We start from the raw sequence: 26,140 nt of genomic DNA on the forward strand, positions 1-26,140 counted from the left end.
TCTGTCATAAACCTTCCAAAACCTTCCATCTCCATGATGAGAAGAACTCCTCTATAGGGTTCAGGAAAGGGGAGTAGGGTGGCAGACAGACGTTTAAAAAGTGGTTACTGTTGGTGGTGAACCACTCTCTGATTTGGTTTGTTTTGTGGAAGCGTACATTGTCCCAAATGATCACATAAATTTGATGTGCGGGCCCAGGATGGTGTTGTTGGCGGTCCAGGAGGATGTCTTTTAGCTCCTCTAGGAAGGTGAGGAGACGTTGGGTGTTGTAAGACCCAAGGACAGCATGCCGGTGGACAAGCCCCTCCAAACCCATGGCCGCACAAAGAGTAATATTACCCCCCCCCCCCCCGTTGGCCAGGAACCTCAGTGATGGCTCTTTGGCCAATGATGTTACGGTCTCTTTGCCTTCGTTTCTGCAGGTTGAAGCCAGCATTATCCAGGAAGAGGTACTCATGAGGTCTGGCCATCGTGTCCAACTGTAATATCCTCTGTGAAAATGTGAAAGTGCACAGGTGTTCAGAACAACAGTCAATCAGGTAGCACAGTATTGTCCAGAAGTAATGTAGGCCACTAAGCAACACAGTATGTCCACTAACTGTACTGTGAACATGGATGTATACTTACTTGCACATACTCGTAACTTAGGTCTTTGTGTGGCGCAGAGTTTTGCTCAAAGGGAACCCTATAGACCTGTTTCATCCGCATCTTTTGGCGCCGGAGAACTCGGTCTATTGTGGACCTCATCAATGCTCTCAAAGTTGACATTATCGGCAATGACTTTGTCTCTGATCTCCCGGAGTCTGATGAGGTTGTTCTCACGAACCATATCCACAATGAGGGTTTCTTGTGCCGCTGTAAATATGGCAACCCTCCCACCTCTATGTGGCATTCTTTCAACTCTAAAGAAAGAAACATGTGTTGTCAGTTTTACAATACAGTAACAACTGATTTGAAACCAATAGACTATCACAGGCTTGTAAAATTGTATTGTGACAAAGAAAGCAATAGAGTACAATACCTGTTGTGTTGTCTGAATGCCCTGATAATGGTGGCCAGGGTGAACCTACTCAGGTTTAGATGGACTCGTAGTCCTGCTTTAGCCATTGTCATGCCATGGACAATGACATGGTCAATGACTGTTGCTCGCATCTCGTCCGTAATGATGGTGCGAGGTTGTCTTGCTCTTCCTCCTGGACCTTCTCCTCTCCCTTGTTGGCCTGCTTCTCTTCCTCCTCTGATTTGAACTCCTCTTCCTCGTTGGCCTGCTCCTCGTCCTCGTTGGCCTGCTCCTCTTCTTTCATGGCCAGCTCTTCTCTCTCCTCTGACTCAAATTCCTCTTCCCCTGACTCTGCCTTCATCCATTGTGTTTGTTTGGAATCTTCAGCAAACTGTGCACTCTGAACTTGCTTTTGTGGTCACAGCATTAGTAACAAGTGTCTTCAATTTTGAGTCGTTGTGTGTAATGAATGACGCCAGGTGTGTTCATTGTGTTCAAATATTGCTGACTGTGGCAAGCATTTTGCATCACATGAGCTTTCATTTGAGAATATGAGCAGAGTTCTTTTGCAACAAAAAAAAAAAGATTTAATGTTAAGATTTATGAGAACGGAGGATTGTGTCTTCATGTGAAATGTGTTTATGATCTTGGAAAATGATAGCTAGATTTAGTAAATGTGTTTAGACAACTGTTTATTTGGTTTAGAGGATTGGCTTTTGTGTTTTAGCATTTAAGAAAAACTGTAAACCGGTGGCGAAAAAAAGGTTGGGGATGACTGATTTAACATATGAAACCAGAAAAACTATAGAGAATAGAAATACAGGCTTTAAAGATGTTGAAAAACTCAAAGTAAAGATTAAAATTGCATGTATAAAATGAAAGACAAAACATCGATTTAATGTTTGTAAGAAATATCACATGAAAAATGGTGATTAGCACCAAATAATAAAAGGGGGGGGGGGAATGAAAACCTTAGCATGGATATAGCAGCAGCTCATATATAAGTGTTTGTTGCACCTATCAGCAAAATAGAAGTTCCCGAAGAAGATTTAACGAAAATACATTTATAGAGGAAAATCTGAGTTACTTATTCCAACTCTAGATAGAAAAATGTTCTAATGCATGGCTCAGTATTATTAGTACAGAATTGTGTGTGATGTATTAGGCACACCATTTAGCCATTCTTTAAAAATATCCAAGTCCCTATTCTTTAAAAGTATTCAACAATGCTTTTGTAATCTATGAAAAGTAAAAGATTATTTTATTTTGACCTTTAATAAAGTTGATCGGTATACATCAGAGGATGGATAAATTTGGAAAATATATATATTTTGGTATAGTGTATGTGTGATAAATCTAAACTAGTAAATTGATGATGTTTAATATTCCTGTAATATTCATGGGTTTCAAATGTTTATATTTACTACTGTCAATATTTACTACAGAGTTGTTTTCCTCAACCTATACAACACATAGAGGTAACAAGAAGCTTTAACTTAGCTGAACTGAGGAAACTTCGGCGACAGTTCATTAGTTACACCAAGATGCACCCAGCAGAGAACGTTGGACAGATAGCCAATATGTTTGTGCAGTACCTCAACAAAAGTGTGCACTAATAGCTGCCAGTAAATTTAACACCCAATTTAACAATTCAGTGTTTTGAGAGTTTTAATGAATTGTTAATTTGCATTCAAATGATTGATTGTGAATGTAATATGTTGACATGTATTTGTAACAGGCTAAAATAAGTTTTTATATGCTTGCAGACATTAATTCTTGAAATATAGAATGCCTTTTTTTTTCTTTAGTACTATCCTTAATTTGACTTCGTCAACTGCTAGTGTTTTAGATTCCAATACTTCTGACTGAATGATGTTTACCCTGGAATTGTATTAATATTAAAGCTATAATAAAAAATTGTTTCAGCTGTCTGCTATATACTTGTGTTTAATTTTGTATTTGTAAGTTTAACATCAATATGCATGAACATGAAAACAATGTTAGTCTCATGCTGATGTATTAGTCATTCCCGAGTTAGCTGAGAAAAATCAGAATCAATTTTCTTAATACATTTCTCTTAGATCCTTTATTCCATAAGATATTACACAATAAGTTTGTATACAATACAATGTCACGTTACTGTACATTTAAAGAAACTTTGAAGAACCTTTCAGTAGCTATAATCTATCTACATGTTCTGTGTTTTGATTGATATTTAAAATAAAATAGTGAAATAAATATAAATTATTTAATCTAATTTGGATTTAAAAGTGTTTTTATTTAGCAGAATCTAATGCAATTAAACGTGCATTAGCCAATTGACCAACCTGCGCTAACACTACCTAAGTGACGTGAAGTTCGTATGAATAATTATATTCAGGGACATTGACATTTCAATTTACCTTGTTCTTGCAGTCACAGAAGCAAACAACTTGTAAGATATCCTTGATCACTAGTCCTAGATCAGGTTGACCCAGAACACTTGGTTCTTGTCTATATCCTCTCTTTATACGCTTACGCTGTGAGAAAAGCCAAACTGTTGCCTTTTGGTATGGCTAATTCACGGTTTTGTTGCTTCTGCTAAACGAATAACATGACCAGATGTGGAGTTATTATTGTTAACAGTTTTTATGTTCTCACAGTGTGGTAATATGTATCTTGTTGCCATTAGTATTTATAATTCTGCTGTATGCTTCTAGAATAACCTTTTTGTATGTTTCTGTTGACCATACCCTGAACTATCCTTTTTTGTGGCTCTTCTGTTAACACACACACACACACACCTGGCAGCCCACCCCCTTTCTCTCCATCTCTTTGAAAGTATATCTTTGTGTGAGACAATAAACTTTGGAACTTCTCTCTGAAAGCTGGCTCGTGTGTTTCATTGAGACTTCCCCATATACGTAGGAGAGCAGAGATCGAGAGGAAAAGCTGAATTCAGGGGTATCCTGTCCAGGGGACAGAAGGCAATCCTGCCCAAGCAGCAGAGGATAAAACATTCCTTACAGTTCTTGGGAGCTCGTCCGGGATATCAGTGTTCAGGTAAGTGCTGATTTGGTATCTTGTCATACTGTTCAATGTGTAGGCACTTACCTCATATGCTGATATCCGTGTTGTGCTGATTTGGTATCTTGTCATATCGTTCAATGTGTAGGCACGCACCTTGTATTCGTAAGCGAACTTGTTGTCGACGTTGTACCGTCGTGTAGCGCGCACTGAACCGTCTCTGCAGTCACAGTAACTTGAGACATCAAAAATTTTATTAAACCGCCTTATCTATCTCGATCTCTGCCCTCTAACCTTTGTATCTAACATTGTCAGACAGTTGTACCTACAGTGGGTACGGAAAGTATTCAGACCCCCTTAAATTTTTCACTCTTTGTTATATTGCAGCCATTTGCTAAAATCATTTAAGTTCATTCTTCTTCCTCATTAATGTACACACAGCTCCCCATATTGACAGAAAAACACAGAATTGTTGACATTGTTGCAGATTTATTAAAAAAGAAAAACTGAAATATCACATGGTCCTAAGTATTCAGACCCTTTGCTGTGACACTCATATATTTAACTCAGGTGCTTTACATTTCTTCTGATCATCCTTGAGATGGTTCTACACCTTCATTTGAGTCCAGCTGTGTTTGATTATACTGATTGGACTTGATTGGGAAAGCCACACACCTGTCTATATAAGACCTTCCAGATCGCAATGCATGTCAGAGTAAATGAGAATCATGAGGTCAAAGGAACTGCCTGAAGAGCTCAGAGACAGAATTGTGGCAAGGCACAGATCTGGCCATGGTTACAAAAAGATTTCTGCTGCACTTAAGGTTCCTAAGAGCACAGTGGCCTCCATAATCCTCAAATGGAAGACGTTTGGGACGACCAGAACCCTTCCTAGAGCTGGCCGTCCGGCCAAACTGAGCTATCGGGGGAGAAGAGCCTTGGTGAGAGAGGTAAAGAAGAACCCAAAGATCACTGTGGCTGAGCTCCAGAGATGCAGTCAGGAGATGGGAGAAAGTTGTAGAAAGTCAACCATCACTGCAGCCCTCCACCAGTCGGGGCTTTATGGCAGAGTGGCCATACGGAAGCCTCTCCTCAGTGCAAGACACATGAAAGCCCTAAAAAACACCTGAAGGACTCCAAGATGGTGAGAAATAAGATTCCGTGGTCTGATGAGACCAAGATAGAACCTTTTGGCCTTAATTCTAATGTGTGAAGAAAACTAGGCACTGCTTATCACCTGTCCAATACAGTCCCAACATTGAAGCATGGTGGTGGCAGCATCATGCTGTGGGGGTGTTTTTCAGCTGCAGGGACAGGACGACTGGTTGCAATCGAGGGAAAGATGAATGCGGCCAAGTACAGGGATATCCTGGACAAAAACCTTCTCCAGAGTGCTCTGCACCTCAGACTGGGCCGAAGGTTTACCTTCCAACAAGACAATGACCCTAAGCACACAGCTAAAAATACGAAGGAGTGGCTTCACAACAACTCTGTGACTGTTCTTGAATGGCCCAGCCAGAGCCCTGACTTAAACCCAATTGAGCATCTCTGGAGAGACCTAAAAATGGCTGTTCACCAACGTTTACCATCCAACCTGACAGAACTGGAGAGGATCTGCAAGGAGGAATGGCAGAGGATCCCCAAATCCAGGTGTGAAAGACTTGTTGCATCTTTCCCAAAAAGACTCCTGGCTGTATTAGATCAAAAGGGGGCTTCTACTAAATACTGAGCAAAGGGTCTGAATACTTAGGACCATGTGATATTTCAGTTTTTCTTTTTTAATAAATCTGCAACAATTTCAACAATTCTGTGTTTTTCTGTCAGTATGGGGTGCTATGTGTACATTCATGAGGAAGAAGAATGAACCTAAATGATTTTAGCAAATGGCTGCAATATAACAAAGAGTGAAAAATTTAAGGGGGTCTGAATACTTTCCGTACCCACTGTATATTGGATCATGGGTAATTCTGGAACAAAATAACCTAAACCAGATCCTGAGGAAGCCCCTCGGGACTGGATGAATCGTTGTGGTCTCACCTTTTATACTACCCCCTGGCTAGACAATTTAGCAGGGTGGACTGAACCACAACCTCAATTTCTGACTTATCCTCGTGGTGGTAACTTTAAGTCTGAATACCTGAAATCTGCACATTCCCAAATTTATGAAGGTTTTGCGATCCTCACTGGGGTTATTCTTACATGGGTGATAGTTATCAAAAATGGGTAAAAAATGAAACCAATCTGGGATGAATATCACTCTATTCCAAACTCAAAAAGAGAACTTAAGTGCCCAAAACTCTGCCCAAAACTCTACCCAAAAAAATCGAAGCCAAGCCAAAACCATCTTTATCGCCAAATGCTCCACCGCCACCCTATCGGGACGGCGGGTTATTATCTCCTTCGGTCCCAGAGATCGATCCTCCTCCCTGGCACAAAACCCACACTAATGCGGTATGCGTATGGTCAAAGTCGGTCCGTGGCTTCAAATTACAACTTAAAGACATTATCAGGGTTCTTCCGTCCCCGTCTAAACCTCTGCATTTTGTTGACATGCTAATAAGCTCTACCCACCATAATCAGTTGACAGGCGCACACTATAGGTTTATCCTTCATGCAAAACTCGGAGACAGTTACGACAAGGAAACGCTTATTGACACGGTGCCCAGTTTACACCCTAGGAATGATGAGATTAAAATGGAAACAAAAACGGAGGTGGAAGACGAGGGGGAAGGGTCGACAAAAAGTAAGAGCAAAACCACCTTCTATTATTATTACTGGGCTGAGCGAGATGCTCTGTCGGAGTTAAAAAAAAAAAAATAAAAAAAAAAAAGGAGTTGACCAAATTCCTACTCCAGCGGCAGCAGGCCAATAGAGATCTCTCTCAAGTAACTAACTGTAAACAGGAGAAGGGTGAAATCACTTCCAAACTTTTGTTAGAAGACGCAGAAAGTAACCCTCTATCCCTCACGACTTTTATGCATAACTGTCGTCCAGAGGTACAGAAAGTCCTGAATTATCAGCTCACCGATCGTAGTAACCATGTCCTTCCGACAAAAATATTTTTCTGCAACATTTTTTTGTTTTTTTGCCTGATTGTCCGTTTAATATCTTGGGCCGAGATCTCATGAGTAGGCTGCACATTTCTCTCGCCTTCTTAGGCTCTAAACTCACGGTTTCAGTCCCTGAATCTGCTCCTCTGTCATATCTTTCTAACATGAACACTAATGGCTGTTTTCTCTCTACCACACAGAAATTACCACTCCATTCTTCACTGGAGAAATTGCCATCTCTCCTCTGGGCGGAGCATAAGGACGATGTGGGCTTGGTTCATTGACCTCCTTATGAAGCTAAACTAAAACATTTACATCCTGTGTTTTTTAAACAGTATCCTCTCTCTGAATCAAAGTTGCAGGGAATAGACAGAATCTCGACCTCTCTGTTACAACAGGGTGTGATTTAGCCGTGTGTGAGTTCCTACAACACACCCGTTAATCCGGTTCCTAAGCCGGACAGCATTTGGTGCTTCACTCAGGATTTGAAAAAAATAAATGATTTTGTGGTTCCTGTTGCACCTGTTGTGCCCGATGTGGCCTCTATTATCGCTTCAATTCCATGCAATCATACACACTTCTCGGTGATTGACTTGTGTTCTGCCTTTTTCAGCATTCCTGTAGAAGAGCAGACGCAGCCTCTTTTCGCCTTCACACACAGGGGCGCCAATATACTTGGACACGTCTGCCACAAGGATTCATTGACTCCCCGGCAGTCTTTTCCGCTGTGGTGAGGGACGCACTCTGATCTTGCATTCCCCTCTGACTCTGTTGTCTTACAGTATGCAGATGATCTCCTGATCTCCGCAGTCTCCGAGGACCTCAGTGAACAAGCCTTCCTGTGCCTCCTGCATCATAAGCCAGAAAAGGATTCAAGGTATCCAAAACCAAACTCCAGTTTTGTAAAACCACTGTGAAATACCCAGGGTTCGAACTCTCTCAAGGCAGCAAACGGCTCTCTAAAGATCGTATACAGGTCGTTCTTAACACAAGGCATCCCTCCACAAAGCATGCTCTCATGGCTTTCCTGGGACTGATTAATTACTGGTGTCCAAGACCTGACTGCTCTTTCCACTTCAAACGTCTCCGCTCTGCGATCTCACACAATGATCCTTTGCAGCACCCGCTAACGTGGACACCTGAGATGAATAAGCCGTATGAGGCTTTGTGGTCAGCTCTGTGTTCAGCTCCTACTCTCGGACTTTCAAAATATCATAGGTTTTTCACCTTTATGCGTGGGAACAGGACGGAACTGCCTCTGCTGTCTTGGTGCAGGAGCATGGGGGGGGGGAGGCATGAGACCATGTGCGTTCCTGTCCAAAACACTTGACACTATGGCTTAGGGTTTACCTGCGTGTCTTCGTGCGGTGGCTGCCTGTGCTGTGATGGTTCAAGACACTGAAAAACTAGTGTTGTCTCATCCTATGATCTTGCATTCTTCACATAAGGTGAAACAGGTCCTTCAGAACTTACACACACACAACACATGACAGCTCAGAGAAGGTCCGGCTACGAAACTATCCTTTGCTTGACCAGTAATCTGGAAATCAAGGCCACCTCCTCTTTCGACACTTTAGGTCATGCCCTTGCTCGTTTGATTAATTCACAAGATGTCACATTGCACGACACCACACATGATTGCTGCTCTGAGGTCGTTCACTCTACTAGTATATGCCCTGATTTGTCTTCCACTCCTTTAGACAGGGGTGAGTCACTTTTTGTGGACGGCTCATGTTCAAAGCCGTATGACAGTAAATTTCTGTGTGGTTACTCTGTCTGTTCCTTACCTGATGTCACTGTTGAAGCTTACTCTTCACCTTTTTCTTCTGCACAGGCCGCTGAACTCGTTTGAATCGTGCATGGTTCTTTCAGAAGGAAAAGATGTCACCATCTACACTGACTCCTGATATACAGTGGGTACGGAAAGTATTCAGACCCCCTTAAATTTTTCACTCTTTTTTATTTTGCAGCCATTTGCTAAAATCATTTAAGTTCATTTCTTTTCCTCATTAATGTACACATAGCACCCTATATTGACAGAAAAACACAGAATTGTTGACACTGTTGCAGATTTATTAAAAAAGAAAAACTAAAATATCACATGGTCCTAAGTATTCAGACCCTTTGCTCAGTATTTAGTAGAAGCCCGCTTTTGATCTAATACAGCCATGAGTCTTTTTGGGAAGGCTGCCACAAGTTTTTCACACCTGGATTCAGGGATCCTCTGCCATTCCTCCTTGCAGATCCTCTCCAGTTCTGTCAAGTTGGACGATAAACGTTGGTGGACAGCTATTTTTAGGTCTCTCCAGAGATGCTCAATTGGGTTTAAGTCATTGCTCTGGCTGGGCCATTCAAGAACAGTCACGGAGTTGTTGTGAAGCCACTCCTTCGTTATTTTAGCTGTGTGCTTAGGGTCATTGTCTTGTTGGAAGGTAAACCTTCAGCCCAGTCTGAGGTCCAAAGCACTCTGGAGAAGGTTTTCGTCCAGGATATCCCTGTGCTTGGCCGCATTCATCTTTCCCTTGATTGCAACCAGTCGTCCTGTCCCTGCAGCTAAAAAACACCCCCACAGCATGATGCTGCCACCACCATGCTTCATTGTTGAGACTGTACTGGACAGGTGATGAGCAGTGCCTGGTTTTCTCCACACATACCGCTTAGAATTAAGGCCAAAAAGTTCTATCTTGGTCTCATCAGACCAGAGAATCTTATTTCTCACCATCTTGGAGAACTCTATGCGGGTTTTTCATGTGTCCTGCACTGAGGAGAGGCTTCCGTCGGGCCACTCTGCCATAAAGCCCCGACTTGTGGAGGGCTGCAGTGATGGTTGACTTTCTACAACTTTCTCCCATCTCCCGACTGCATCTCTGGAGCTCAGCCATAGTGATCTTTGGGTTCTTCTTTACCTCTCTCACCAAGGCTCTTCTCCCCCGATAGCTCATTTTGGCCGGTCGGCCAGCTCTAGGAAGGGTTCTGGTCGTCCCAAACGTCTTCCATTTGAGGATTATGGAGGCCACTGTGCTCTTAGGAACCTTAAGTGCAGCAAAAAAAAATTTGGAACCTTGGCCAGATCTGTGCCTTGCCACAATTCTGTCTCTGAGCTCTTCAGGCAGTTCCTTTGACCTTAATGATTCTCATTTGCTCTGACATGCATTGTGATCTGTAAGGTCTTATATAAACAGGTGTGTGGCTTTCCTAATCAAGTCCAATCAGTATAATCAAAAATTTCTGGACTCAAATGAAGGTGTAGAACCATCTCAAGGATGATCAGAAGAAATGGAGAGCACCTGAGTTAAATATTTGAGTGTCACAGCAAAGGGTCTGAATACTTAGGACCATGTGATATTTCAGTTTTTCTTTTTTAATAAATCTGCAAAAAGGTCAACAATTCTGTGTTTTTCTGTCAGTATGGGGTGCTGTGTGTACATTCATGAGGAAAAAAAATGAACTTAAATGATTTTAGCAAATGGCTGCAATATAACAAAAAGTGAAAAATTTAAGGGGGTCTAAAAACTTTCCGTACCCACTGTATGCCTTTGGTATTGCACACGATTTTGGCCGCATCTGGCAATCCCGTGGTTTCCGCTCGGCTGAAGGGAAATCCATTTCTCATTCATCCTTAGTTCAGGACCTTATCACTGCTTGCTGTCTTCCTCGCACACTGGCCATCATCGAAACAAAAGCCCATTCTTATGACAACAATGTGGGGGCCAAAGGCAATTCCTTGGCTAACAGAGTGGCAAAAATTGCGGCTCAAGCTCAGGTATTCTACCCCTCTCTTAATACCTGTCTTCTTTCCTCCGCTCTCATTCCTGATTTACATTTGCCATCTGTCCAATCCTCAGCCACCCCGAATGATTCTGCCTTTTGGCAATCACACTATGCCTACGTGGCCTCCAATGGCCTTTGGTACAGTGCAGATGGTCGCCTATGCCTTCTGTCTCATTGTGTTCCTTTCCTCGTGCATGAGTTTCACGGTGTTGCACATCACGCACGAACGGGGGTGAGAAAAGATATGAACCGACTTTTTTGTATAGCTAACTTAAACGGCATGATAGACTCGATTTTATCTAGGTGTCTGATCTGTGCCCGGAATAACATCACTAAGAGTGCAGCGAAACACGAATGCCTCCCACTACCCACTGCTCCATTCTCTGAATGGCAGATTGACTTCACTCACATGCCTCCCTGTGGTCCATTCAAGTATCTCCTGGTGATGGTAGACAAATTCTCGAGGTGGGTTGAAGCTTTCCCTTGTCAATGAGAAAATGCTAGAGTTGTCACATGTATCCTAGCCAAAGAGATTATACCAAGATATGGTGTACCTCACGTGATTGATTCAGACAAAGGAACACCATTCACTGCGAAGGTAACGCAGGACTTATGTAAATACCTATCCCTGTCATGGGGTTTCCATATTCCCTATCACCCTCAGTCCTCCGGTATCGTAGAGAGAAATAACCAGACAATTAAGGACAAACTGACTAAGGCCATGCAAGCTACAGGTAACAAAAAATTTGGGTAGACTTGCTACCCGCAGTCCTTGCCGAAATGAGAATGACTCCACGAAAAGACGTCCACCTATCACCACACAAAATAATTTTTGGGCGAATGTTTGGATTTCCAACGCCCTGGAGAAAAGGTAAACCAGCAATAGGTACAGCTGATCTGGATGTGCACATCGCCGAGTATTCTGCTGCCCTGATTGACACACTGTCAAAACATTATGAACAGATCTCTAAATCTATACCTGTCATTTCTGTGACACCATCCCATCCCTTCCACGTGGAAGATGCTGTTCTGGTTAAATCTCTAAAACCCAGGCGATTGGGTAAATGCAAATATGAGGGGCCAGCAGAAATAGTCGCGATCACACGCACAGGTGTATTAACTGACCTTTTTCCACAGTGGATTCATGCTACCACAATCAGGCAATGTCCCACTGCATGTGATCCCTCTTAATTGTGTATACATGTACCCTGTGTACCCCTTTTTTTCTTTGTTACAGAAGCATAGCCTTTTGACATCCCCATAAGTTCTTTAGGAGATGTGTATCGGTTCCTGTTCCCCTCTGTCATCTATCAAGGTCCAGTGACAACTCCTCAGACCTTTCTGTGCCAACTCTTCAGGCATCCTCACAACTGCAGGACGTGTCAAGGAAAGCTGTGAGGAACGGAACAAGAACCTCTCATCAATCAAAGGGAAGTAACACAACCAGTGACCGGTATGGTTGTCTTTCTCATCAGTCTTGGGGCTGGGATTCCCACCCAGGCTCACCCACACGACAACACCTTCTGGCAATACGCCAACTAGACGGCTCGTCAGCACACAGCAGGTCCATGCAACCTGTCCCTCATGTTTCTGAATAATATCCTATTCCTTTGCGACATGTCTGATTGGATAAATCACAACTTAAACATTCTTATTTATCATGGATAAAACGGGAGAAGTGTAAGATATCCTTGATTACTAGTCCTAGATCAGGTTGACCCAGAACACTCAGTTCTTGTTTACATCCTCTCTTTATACGCTTATGCTGTGAGAAAAGCCAAACTGTTGCCATTTGGTATGGCTAATCCACGTTTTGTTGCTTCTGCTAAACGAATAACATGACCAGATGTGGAGTTATTATCGTTAACAGTTTTTATGTTCTCACAGTGTGGTAATATGTATCTTGTTGCCATTAGTAGTTATAATAATTCTGCTGTATGCTTCTAGAATAACCTTTTTGTATGTATCTGTTGACCATACCCTGAACTATCCTTTTTTGTTGCTCTTCTGTTAACACACAAACACACACCTGGCAGCCCACCCCCTTTCTCTCCATCCCTTTGGAAGTATATCTTTATGTGTGAGACAATAAACTTTGGAACTTCTCTCTGAAAGCTGACTCGTGTGTTTCATTGAGACTTCCTCGTATACGTAGGAGAGCAGAGATCGAGAGGAAAAGCTGAATTCAGTGGTATCCAGTCCAGGGGACAGAAGGCAATCCTGCCCAAGCGGCAGAAAATAAAACATTCCTTACATTGACATGTATTTGTAACAGGCTAAAATAAGTTTTTATATGCTTGCAGACATTAATTCTTGAAATATAGAATGCCTTTTTTTTCTTTAGTACTTTCCTTAATTTGACTGTCAACTGCTAGTGTTTTAGATTCCAATACTTCTGACTGAATGATGTTTACCCTGGAATTGTATTAATATTAAAGCTATAATAATAATAAAAAACATTGTTTCAGCTGTCTGCTATATACTTGTGTTTAATTATGTATTTGTAAGCTTAACATCAATATGCATGCACATGAAAACAATGTTAGTCTCATGCTGATGTATTAGTCATTCTGATTTTTCTCAGCTAACTGGGGAATCAATTTTCTTAATACATTTCTCTTAGATCCTTTATTGCATAAGATATTACACAATAAGTTTGTATACAATACAATAAGTAATGTTACTATACATTTAAAGAAACTTTGAAGAACCTTTCAGTAGCTATAATCTATCTACATGTTCTGTGTTTTGATATTTAAAATAAAATAAAATTGTGAAATAAATAGAAATTATTTAATCTAATTTGGATTTAAAATTGTTTTAATTTAGTAGAATGTAATGCAATTAAACGTGCATTAGCCAATTGACCAACCTGCGCTAACACTACCTAAGTGACGGGAAGTTCGTATGAATAATTATATTCAGGGACATTGACATTTCAATTTACCTTGTTCTTGCAGTCACAGAAGCAAACAACTCTTGGACATTTACCAAGCATTTAGAGACAGTCACATTTGCATCATATGAGCTAGAATGAATCATTGTGTTTCAATGCAATATAGACAATTATAAGCTTAAGAGGGGTTGCTACTGAAAAAAACCTGAGTAATGTAGCAGAAGTTTAAAGTGGGTGGGTGGGGTTCTGAACAGTAAAAAACAGTGTTGGTTTTGAAAAATTACTGCTGCATAATTTTTCAGCCTCAAATTGTCAATGAGAGTGAGGGCTTTAGTGCTGATCCCACCTCCATTTCTTCTGTTTTGTTTGAAATGAGGCTGCAAATCATAGTGATGTGAGATGTAAGGAGGCTTTTAGATTTGCTATCTTGTCTTGGTCCGGTGGGACAGTGCGTGTTTTACGTGCTCCCAGACCTACTGTGCTGCCAACTGTATTTGATAGAAAGTTAATATTGTGGCTTGCAGAGAGTTTATGAAAGCGATGAAAATATTAGCCAGCATGTGGTTGCTTATAGAGCGTTAGCAACACTGTGTGCCTTTAAACAAATAAACAATATAAAATGTGTTTGAATTGATCACCAATGCTTCAATTAATGTAGTTAGGGGCAAATTTGAAAGTTGAATTTACGCTGGAGTAGCTGTTATAAATTCCATATTACTTTGCAAACCTAATTCATGCATTACAGCACCTGTGCAAGTGAGTTGGAGTCTAAGCACTTTTCAGTGAGTGTTGCTTTCAGCCTTTACCAAGACCATAACTATAAGAATTAACTTATACTCTCTGCTTCTCTCGCTATACACCTTTTTATTCCCTCTGTTATGGCCCTTTAATCCTTAATGCCCTGCCTCTTTGAAGACATCTGCTTCCATGATTGGTGTGGCAAATCCCTGATAATGCACCAATTAGTGGAACCGGCACCTGCATTTGAGGAAAGCCAAGATGAAAAAGAGACAGGAGACAAAAAGGGAAGCTATGTATGCCTCTGCAGCCCATAACGGGGTGGATCAAAAAAACGCCTTGCCTATAATAACATTTGCCCAGCTCTTGATGTGACAAGTAGAAATTGTGGGAAAAAGAGCAGTTTGTAAAATTTTTTAAAGATGATCAGAACTGTCCTTGAAGACCTGCCAGGAGTGAATAAGTACCAAGATGACATCATAATCTATCTTAGACATGGGACTAGTCATGGGAAGCACCTTGAAGCTGTGCTTCAACAATTGTTTGAACTTGGTCTGGGGAAAACTTAACATGTTTAACAAACTTCTGCACCTTGACATTTCGAAAGAGGTTTTGTGCCCCAGCCCTGCTTATCTGACTGCAATTGCAGAAGACATGGGTGCATTGCATTCTTTCCTGCAACTTACATCATGGTTCAGAAAAGTTCTTCCAAATTATGCTATCAACTGTTTTGAGAAATGTTAAGTGCAGATGTACAGACTAGACTTGAGTAGCAATGCTAATTTTAAACTGCCTACCACGTCACATCAGATTATGGCCTAGATTAATTTTTGACTCAGATGCCCTCGGATATTTTGCAGCATGTCATTGCCTTTACATTGCAGACAGTATCAGAGGCAGAAATGAGTTACTCTACTGCTGAAAAGGAGTCACTTGCTTGTGTCTGGGTAGAGGAAAGATAGAAGACAGTCTGGGGACATTGTTTTGCTTGACATGTTGCTGTCCACCTAAGGCATGAATTGTGCTCATATTAAAATAGCACTGTGGCCAGCGAAACGTCACTGTTTAAAGTATGACATGCCTACTATTTGGATTAAATATAAAAAATATGCCTGTTATAGCATACAGTATCTCACAAAAGTGAGTACACCCCTCAAAATTCAGCAATCAATTTATTATTCAATTCAATTTCAATTCAATTCATTTTTATTTGTATAGCGCTTTTAACAATGAACATTGTCTCAAAGCAGCTTTACACAGATAATGCGGTGATTAAAAATGAATATGTTCTTTATGAGTAAGTTTGTCCCTGATGAGCAAGCCGGTGGCGACTGGCGACTGTGGCAAGGAAAAACTCCCCGAGATGGCATAAGGAAGAAACCTTGAGAGGAACCAGACTCAAGAGGGAACCCATCCTCATCTGGGTTACACCGAATGTCCATTTGTGGCGGGTATACAATGTTGCGGGGTGCAGTGATGATGATCAAAAGCGAAGTGTATGTCTGAGTCAGTGTAGGAGACTGTTGACATCAGTGTAGGAGACTGTTGACATCCAATCCAGGCAGGCCTGGATGAAGTGGGAAGATCCACGGGGGGGAGAGGGGCAGGAACAGTGGTCACTGGAGCCTCAGGAGCATGTTTAACTCAACCGAGAGAGAGAGAGAGAGAGAGAGAGAGAGAGAGAGAGAGAGAGAGCGAGAGAGAGAGAGAGAGAGAGAGAGAGGGTGACAGGAAGAGAAGGATATGATTATTAAGTGTACCTATTGTTGCATGAGAGTTAAAGTCACTGCAGTTTGGACTCCGGCAAGACTCGCTATAGCAGCATAACTAAAAGGGAGAACCAGAAGGCAACACAGACATGAGGGATCTCTGGGATAAGAGACGGCCCACCACACCACCATCAACAAACCTGAGTGAACACGTGAATGTGAGGGGACGACAGCGTACAAATATCCCAGTTCACCAAACACTCTATATCAATGTTCCCACCAGATCTGAGCCTTTACCTGAGAAAAAATCTACTGATTAAAGGCTTGACTGAATAAATATTTTTCAACCTCGACTTGAACACTGAGACTGTGTCTGAGTCCCGAACACTGATAGGAAGGCTGTTCCATAACTGCGGGGCTTTATAAGAGAAAGATCTGCCCCCTGCTGTAATCTTCATTATTGGAGGAACCAACAGATAGCCTGCACCTTTTGATCTAAGTAGGCGTGGAGGATCATACTGGTACAGAAGTTCACTCAGATACGGTGGTGCAAAACCATTAAGTGCTTTATATGTCAGTAGTAGTATTTTATAATCAATGCAAAATTTAATTGGGAGCCAGTGTAGATTGATTAAAACAGGGGTGATGTGGTCATATTTCCTAGATCTAGTGAGGACTCTTGCTGCTGCATTCTGAACTAACTGAAGCTTATTTATGCACCTACTCGCACACCCAGACAGTAAAGCGTTACAGTAGTCTAATCTAGAAGTAACAAAAGCATGAACTAGTTTTTCTGCATCCTGTAATGACATCATATTTCTAATTTTAGCAATATTTCTAAGGTGAAAGAAGGCGATCCTGGTAATATTATTCACGTGAGCCTCAAAGGAAAGACTCGAGTCAATAATCACACCAAGGTCTTTGACAGCCGTACACGCTGAAACAGAAACACCATCCAGAGATGTTAGGTAATCGGAAAGTTTGCTTCTAGCTGCATGTGGTCCTAGTAAAAGTACTTCCGTCTTATCTGAGTTTAGCAGAAGAAAGTTATCGAGCATCCACTGTCTAATGTCCTTTACACATTTTTTAACATTGTTAAGCTGATCTCTCTCATCTGGCTTTGCTGAAATATATAGCTGTGTATCATCAGCATAGCAATGGAATCTAATACCATGTTTATGAATAATTTCTCCAAGAGGCAGCATATATAAAGAGAAAAGCAGAGGGCCTAAGACAGATCCTTGAGGAACACCAAACTTTACCTCAGAGAGTGTGGAGAACTCACCATTAACATCAACAAACTGATAGCAATCAGTCAAATAAGACCTGAGCCAAGAGAGAGCCGTTCCCTTTATTCCAACAACGTTCTCAAGTCTAGCAAGTAGTATAGTGTGATCAATGGTGTCAAAAGCTGCACTAAGGTCGAGCAAAACAAGTAAGGAGACAAAACCCTGATCAGAGGCCAATAACAGGTCATTTACCACCTTAACTAGCGCCGTCTCTGTGCTATGATGAGGCCGAAATCCTGACTGATACATTTCAAAAATATTATTCATAAGTAGGTGTGAGCATAACTGCTGTGCTACAACCTTTTCCAAAATTTTGGCTATGAAGGGGAGATTTGATATTGGTCTGTAGTTGGACAGCTGACATGGGTCAAGGTCAGGTTTCTTAATTAGGGGGTGGATAACTGCCAGTTTGAAGGATTTTGGTACAAAACCAGTGCTAATGGAAGAGTTTATTATTTTTAAAACAGGTTCAATTACCTCTGGAATGATCTGTTTAAAGAAACTTGTAGGCAAGGGATCGAGAATGCAGGTTGATGATTTTGATGAGGAAATTAATGAAATTAAGTCATTCTCGTGAATAGGAGTAAAACTTTGTAATTGATTGTCTGTTATAATTACACTGCTGTCTACAGGGTTACTTGTAAAATAATTTGGCTTTATATTAACCGTCTGGATTTTTTGCCTGATGTTTTCAATTTTATTATTAAAAAAGTTCATGAAATCATTAGTACCTAATGATGGTGTGCATGTGAGTGCAGTGCTTTTATTCCCTGTTAATTTTGCTACCGTGCTGAATAAAAATCTAGGATTATGCTTGTTATTTTCTATGAGGGTGGAGAAATATGCTGATCTAGCAGCACTAAGAGATTTTCTATAAATTAGGAGGCTCCCCTTCCATGCTATTTGAAATACTGTTAATTTTGTTTGACGCCATTTACGTTCTAATTTTCGAGTGGTCTGTTTTAAGGTGCGTGTATGATCATTATACCACTGTGCTAATTTTTTCTCCCTGATCATTTTGGTCTTAAGGGGAGCTACATCATCTAGGGTATAACGTAATGTTGATTCTAGGTGTTCAGTGGCCCAGTCGAGCTCTGCAGGGTCTGACGGAGATCTATCTAATATCGTAATTTCTGGAAGATTGTTAATAAAACGCGCTGTTGTAGCTGACGTGAAAGTACGCTTAACACGATAACGTGGTGAAGTAGTAATGCAATGACTGAGGCAAATTTTAAAAGAGATGAGATAATGGTCTGAAATAGCTTCAGACTGTGGAATTATGACTACGTTTTTTATTTTTAATCCAAATGTTAACAACAAATCGAGAGTGTGTCCACCACTATGAGTGGGTCCTATAACATTCTGATTAATTCCAACTGAATCTAGAATGGACACAACAGCTGCTCTTAAGGAGTCTTCCTGATGATCAAAATGAATGTTAAAATCACCAACAATTAAAGCTTTGTCTAGAGAAGTAACTAAATTTGTGATGAAATCTGCAAATTCTATGAGAAAATCAGAGTAGGGCCCTGGGGGTCTATAAATAATAATGAGTGGAATTGTCTGACTGGACCTGCTTTCAGACACTGAATATTTTATGCTGGTGTAAAGAACTTCAAATGTTTTACATTTATGTTTAGTCTTTTGTGTGACGCTTAGATTATTATTATAAATAGCTGCGACTCCGCCTCCTCTGCCATTTAGACGGGGTTGGTGTATGTAACTATACCCAGGAGGACTCGCTTCATTTAATGCTAAATATTCATTTGGTTTAATCCATGTTTCTGTCAAACATTATTTTAAACTCCTGGTTGGTAATAATTTCGTTTACATTAAGCGCTTTAGACGTGAGAGATCTAATATTCAGCAATCCTATCTTTAGATCAGAGGTGCTGGCTGTGCGTTCAGTCCTATTTAATTTTATGTTAATCAGGTTACTAAAACAGACTTTCTGAGAATTCCTATATGTTGGTTTCGCTCGGGGGACAGACACAGTCTCAATTTGGTGGATCCTGAGTAACGACTCTGTGCAGCTAGCAGACGGTCGGTTTAGCCTGTCTGTCTGCTCCCTGGCCTTGGCTCTAGACAGTCACTTGTTAACTAGTGCTGTTCTGAGACTATGACCTATACTACAAGAAATGAGAGCAGCACCTTCCCGAGTGGGATGGACACCGTCCCGCCCTAACAGGCCAGCCTTGCCCTCAAAAATGCTCCAATTATTAATGAAGCCCACATTATTTTTGGAGCACCACTCGGACATCCAGCAGTTCAGCGACCATAACCTGCTGTAGGCTACATCGCCACGTCGTATTGGGATGGGGCCAGAGCATATTACAGCATCGGACATTGCCTTCGCTAATTTACACACCTCTATAATATTACTCTTAGTAACCTCTGACTGTCGAAGGCGTATATCATTAGCTCCTGTGTGAAAAACTATCTTAGAGAACCTATGCTTTCCTAAGAATCTAAGCTGACCTGCTATGTCCGGCGCCCTGGCTCCCGGTATACACATGACCTGTGCTGCTGGTGCCCCTAAAGGTCTAGCTAATTTCATGTGCCTCAGAATGGAGTCTCCTAAAACCAGAGCTCTTTCAGGTTTCTCAGCGGGTGCTTCACTGAGGAGAGCAAACCTGTTGGACACGTGAAGCGGAGAGGAATAGTGCTCCTGTGGGCGAGCCTTAGCGTTAGCTTTGGCTTTGCGAATATGCTGCCGAGTCGTCACCCATTCGCCCCGCTGCAAGGGCTCTAATGCCGGAATCGGGGGAATATTAACTTCACCTAGGGCATCCAGACTTTCCCCTGCAGAACCTGGACTGCTCTCGCACTCACTACTTCTCTCTAGACTCTGGATGCGCTCCTCTAATGCTAAGATCTTCTCCGTCAAAGAGCAAACTAGCTTACACTTCTTACAGATTAAATTATCGCTAACAACGGAGAGAGACTGACTAAACATGTCACACTTCACACACTGAATGAACTGGATGTTCGCCATAGCAGAGAAATTACGTACCCTTAATGTGGTTAATGTACTGTGTGTTCGTAGTTCTGGTGGGAATATCCTCCACGCACTGCTTTCAAATTCTCAAACAGGGATAAAAGCGCTCTTCCGAAAGCAAAAATACACGAGACGGAGCTGCTTGTATCTTCTTATATCTTCTTAAGGGATAATACTAATGAAATATATGGATATACTCCAAAGTAGTCAATGTGCAGATTGTATAGCAGTATAGATTTACTTGTCTTCTAAAAATAGCTCAACATACAGCTATTATTTTCAAAATAGCTTGCAAAAAAATGAGTACACCCTAAGCGAACTTCAAAACTGTGTCCAACGTGTCAATATTTTGTTATCTAGCACTGCATTAATCCTCCTTGGCATGGAATTCACCAGAGATGCACAGGTTGATGTTGGGATCCTCTTACACTCCTCCATAATAATATCACAGAGCTGCTGCATGTAAGACACATGGTGCTCACTACCTTCTGCTTGAGGATGCCTCACAAGTGCTCAATAGGGTTCAAGCTGGAGACATACTTAGCCACTCCATCACCCTCACCTTTAGCAAGGCAGCTGTCCTTTTGGCGGTGTGTTTGGTTTAGTTTTCATGTTGGAAAGCTGCCATTCGGCCCAGTTTTTGATGAAAGGGCATCAGGTTTTGCTTCGAAATGTCAAAGTACATGTTAAAATAATTTTTTTATTTTTCCTCAAACAGCTGCCCAGCACCAGCAGCACTCATGCAGCCTCAGACCATGATGCTACCACCACCATGCTTGACTGTAGGACTTGACAATTTTCTTGGTACTCCTCACCAGGGTGTCACCACACATAATGGACACCATGTGAGCCAAACAAGTTTATCTTAGTTTCATCAGACCACAGGACCTGGTTTCAGTAATTCATGTTCTTGTACAGGTTGTCTTCAGCAAACTGTTTTAGGGGCAACAGTTTCAGAAGAGGCTTCTATCTGGGACGATGGCCATGCAAACCGGCTTGTTGCAGTGTGCGGCGTATGGTCAGAGCACTGACTGACAGACCTTCTGCATCTGCAATCTCTAAAGCAATGCTGGCAGCATTCATATGTCTGATTTTTAAAACCAGCTTCTACACCTTTTTTGAGAATAGCAGCTTTATGTTGAGTTATTTTCAGAGGACAGTAAATCTATACTGCTATACAAGCTGCACATTAACTACTGTCGGTGCAAAAAAAAAGTTGCCACGACAATAGCAGGGCTTTTCTGTTACCAATAATGTCTCAAAAATGATCCTAATCAAAAAAAGACTCCTGGAACCATGGATAAGGAAAAGCAATGTAGAGTTTATTGCAGTAAAACCACAATTGCCTCTAAGAGAATACTCCTGGCATGTCAGAGAAAGTCTGAAAACCAGTGGCAAAATCTTCATTTATACACATTGAGCATCCCTCAATTAAATTTGGAAACTTCCTAAATTTTGGCCCTCCCCAGTTACCATTATCTCAGAAACTTCCTTCTTTAATACATCATTTAGGGGTTTGTTTAATAATTTTTAGTCCTATTAACTTCAGCCTAGTTAGGGTTGGACTAAAAAAACTAAGAACCATCTAATTTTTTCCCAATTCCATGACATTTTTTTAATTCATACTTTTGACCATCCATTGATTCCACAGACACATCCCTTCTGACCATGTGTAAGTATCCTGTCTTTGTAACTTTTTTTCAAGATCTTTTCTAGTTTATGATTTCATGATTCTGCGTATGTGCTCAAATTAGTGCTAAAGCATGCTGTTATATTCCAGCCAGGCCCATCCCTGTATAGCGTGAACTTCCACAAGGCACACAATCTCGCTTAAAAGAGGTTATCGCCTTTTTCTGCTAACGCACGTTGGTACTGAAAATGCATTGTTTCTTGACACTCTGCTGTCTTCTGCACCTGCACCTAACCCGCGTCCCTCAAGTCTCTGACTCTCCGACCCAAACAGATAGCTGTATGTGAAAAGTCTTTTAAGTGTTGATGTTCCATCAGTGTGTTGGGGCCAGAATCCCACCCCAGTTGTTAAGAAAGGAAAAAATAAATAAAAAATTAAACACACACCTATACACAATCACACACATGCAGACACAAAGGTGTCATCTGTTCAATTAGTGTGTTAGGGTCTGAATCCCACCTTCGAAGTTAACGTTAAACATCGACAGGAGTAGACCTACTCAAGAATTCTCTCGACTCAATAAGTTTAGTTTGTTGTAACTTAATGTTGCCAGCTATAAGACAAAGAGGGGGGTTATTGTTGTATGTAAAAAGTTGATCTTTTTAGTGTTCCATTAGTGTGATAAAGCCTGAATTCCACCCCGGTTGTTAAGAAAAATTATTTAATACAGACACACCCTTATACACAATCGCACACACGCACAACCCATTTACCCTTATATATATATTATATATACATATATACACACACACGTTACTTCTCAGCATTTAAAACAAGACTGATTTTTGATCACAGCTATGCCAGGTTTGCCCAATCATCCCGAAGAAGTTTCAATGTACTTTGGCAAGATTTTCTAAAATTTTCTGAGCATGAAAATTTTCAATATTGGTCACTGGCTGATGTATGTATAGCTGGTATGTTTTTGTGTGCAGAAAAAGTAGAGGTGATGCTTTTAAGGTTATTAGGTCTGGGTCAAATCCATTGGAGCTGTGCTACAGAGACAGTAACATTTGACGAGCATGACTGGAGAAAGTTTCGTGAATGGTACACAGACTGACTACGTTGTTAGAATGGATTTCTTTTTACCAGAGCACTACAAACGAATTTTCAGACATTCTTTATCAGAGCAACAGAGTTCACAGAGAACCAAGTTTTCCTGCACATTTCTGCAATGGCTGGATCTATGAATGTTCTGCAATGCTACTTTACAAGAATCAACAAACTATTTCAAAAAGTGAAAAATATAAAAAAAAAAATGGCTGAACTAATACGATCTCTTCTGATGAAACAATTGTACAAATCCAAACCTTCTCCCAAGACTCCCCTAACACTGAATAAATGAGACGATATTTGAGTTCGGAATATCAGCAGGCAGTGTGGCTCACAAATACAGGCCTTATTTTTACAACTTTTTTATACGGCTGTGCAATTGATCACCTGAGTCAATGGCAGCACTAATGCTTGTCGGATCCTGACGAGTACAATCTGCACATGAATGCCTATAGATTGGTGGAAAAAAAACCCTGTTTAAACCGTGGTTGAAATACATGCTGGCTAAAAGGTCTAAAACGGTGCGGTATCCAACACACTCCATCCTTGGAAAAAATTAAAGGTATCGCAGAAGCTACCATCTGCGATTGGTAGGGTTGAGCAGCACATCAGAACTGTTTTAAACGAAGTTAAAGCTCTGTCCTTAACTTCAGAACAAAGGAATTTTGCTCCGACTAGGAGTATGAAGACGTTGTGGACTACTGGAGCTTTTACACATTTTTGGAACACCCTTACCAGCCACATACATCAAAGCATGCCACATCAATTTGACTAAGAGAAACATCTGAAAACTGAGCCCACGTCTGCTCTTCAACAAAAGTATTTTACTAACCATCCTTCTGTTAATAAAGATGTTTTTTCAACTAGATTTGCTAATTAACAATGTGTGAGAATGTATGTACGAGTATTAACCACAACCTTTGCTAAAACTTTTCAATGTAAAACTAGTCATATAATGTACATCTTAACCTATGTATCTGAAATTTGTTTTTTTAATATGTTTAGAAAATAGAATGTTTTTGCAGCTAAAAGGCATTGATTACCCTATAGAAGACTTAATGTTTTAAAAATCTAAACCTTACTCATTTAAAAAATCTTCTGAAATAAAACCCTTAGACTATATCAGTGTTGATCATTATTGATGCTACAGTTTGACAAAACAGTTGTTAAACAATACATATCAGCGAGTCGATGACAGCTTTGTTCTGCTACTATGGTGCGTACATATATCGGGTGAAATCAACAAAGTCGTCACTATTACATATGATAAGCCGCACTACGCACCTTTTGCCAAGAACTACATTACTACATTACCGTAACTAAATGATGTGTGGTCGTTCTGATCTGTTTTGACTTTAATCGATATATATCGATTAAAGTCAAAACAGATCAGAACGACCACACATCATTTAGTTACGGTAAATTCATAGCTAAACTACACTTCAGACTCGCTAGACATTCGTTCCATCTGTAAAACAAATTGATTCTTTTAAAAAAAATTTATGGATAGGGGTATGCTGATGTAGTAAGCAACAATGTTCAAGTCACAAAACTGGAATCAGGACAGATTGGGCCTCAAAATTGTGCGCAAACGACCTAATGGACCCCCAGGACATCGACATACGGACCCGAATAAAGGACACAAGATAACTAAAACTGTACCCAGTCTTAAAAAGGCCAAGCAGAGAGGCAACAAGAAGCCATTTCCTAACAATTTTTTCTTACACAGTCTAATGTCAGAGTGTTCCAAGCCAGAAATTGATATTTTCACAATACCTTATACCCAAACAAGTATTAAAAACTACACTTATGTCGAAATACCTCCACTTTCTGCTTTGACTGACAACCGACCCCTGGATTTCTTCATGGCTAGAAACGGTGAGGATTACATGTACATGAACAACACTATTTACACCTTGCCTGTAAAATTGTAAATGCTGACGGTATCAACATGGCAAACGATGCAAAGGTGGGGGTTTAGATTTACTAAACCGGCGCAAATATGCGTAAATTCCCTAGACCTAACATTTAGTAGCACCCCTGCTGAGATTTTCACAGGCCTTAAGATCCATTCTTCTCCTGCTATTGTTGTGCAAACACACCCATTACCTGTGAGGCCTGGCACATTTGCATTTGTTTACTCAGAGTAGCTCAGAGGCCAAACCTCTGTGCTGCATTAATCGGCAACGAAGTTCCTTAGCTAGAAGACTCAGAAACAATCTTCTTTAGCCTGTCCACCCTGTACATGCCAAATGTGCAAAATGTAGGCATTCACTGCCACCAGGTCCAGCCTATTGTAAAAAAATGCTACTGGCCACCTGCGTGTTGCTGCTCTTACGGAATACATCCGTGCCATTTGGTCCAACACGTCTACACCGCATTGTAAAAGCAGAGAGAGGCAGAGAGAGAGAGAGAGAGAGAGAGAGAGAGAGAGAGAGAGTCATGAGTATATGTACTTTTTTTTTTTTTATAGGCCTGTATAGTACACATCAGAAAACATTGTAGCCCTGGTGTAAAATTATACACACATTCACATACCTTCATGTGGTTATAGTCTATTATCGTGTTGGGTTTCCTCTTTCTGCCGTCACCGATCGTCACGTCTTGGTGCATGGAACTTAGAACACACACAGTCTTGTTTTTTTTTAGGTGCATAAATTGTCAAGGAGACACTGCCACTTCTAAGCACTGAAGTGGAGAATACCTCTCGCTGTGCAGTGTCTTTTGCAAGTTGAGGATGTTCACGCCGGACTTTATTCATCGTGCCCAGTAGCGTTGTTTTGTGTCTGTGCGACAGTGACAGTGAAGTAAAGAAATTGTCCGTTGTAACATTTCTCCCATCATCCAAAAATGGCTCCATCAGATTCATGACCATGTTCTCTGCCAGCCTCTCTCCCTTCTGATGACTGGGGTCCTTTCCCAAGTAAGGATATGCATTGCAGA

The 26,140-nt window shown here is 41.0% G+C and overlaps 2 protein-coding genes across 4 annotated transcripts in view; one reads left to right on the forward strand and one right to left on the reverse strand.

The window, feature by feature from the left end:
* The window catches only part of LOC310732633 (uncharacterized protein), a gene marked incomplete at its 5' end in the record, with an annotated part of 202,419 nt that overhangs the window by 86,918 nt on the left and 89,361 nt on the right, over window positions 1-26,140 (reverse strand). The window lies entirely within an intron of this gene.
* Window positions 1-26,140, forward strand: part of kti12 (KTI12 chromatin associated homolog) — a 418,740-nt gene that overhangs the window by 23,242 nt on the left and 369,358 nt on the right. For 2 of the 3 annotated variants that reach the window (XM_083552727.1, XM_083552726.1), the window contains one exon: window positions 2,473-2,917. The exons of the other annotated variant lie outside the window; for it this stretch is intronic. In XM_083552727.1, the coding sequence (XP_083408853.1) occupies window positions 2,473-2,616 (144 nt within the window). In that variant the 3' untranslated portion in view covers window positions 2,617-2,917. Of the gene's footprint in view, window positions 1-2,472; window positions 2,918-26,140 lie in introns of those variants that run through there. 3 annotated transcript variants of the gene reach the window in all.

This window comes from Silurus aristotelis (assembly GCF_946808225.1).
Source record: "Silurus aristotelis genome assembly, chromosome: 10".
Classification (NCBI taxonomy): Eukaryota; Metazoa; Chordata; class Actinopteri; order Siluriformes; family Siluridae; genus Silurus; species Silurus aristotelis.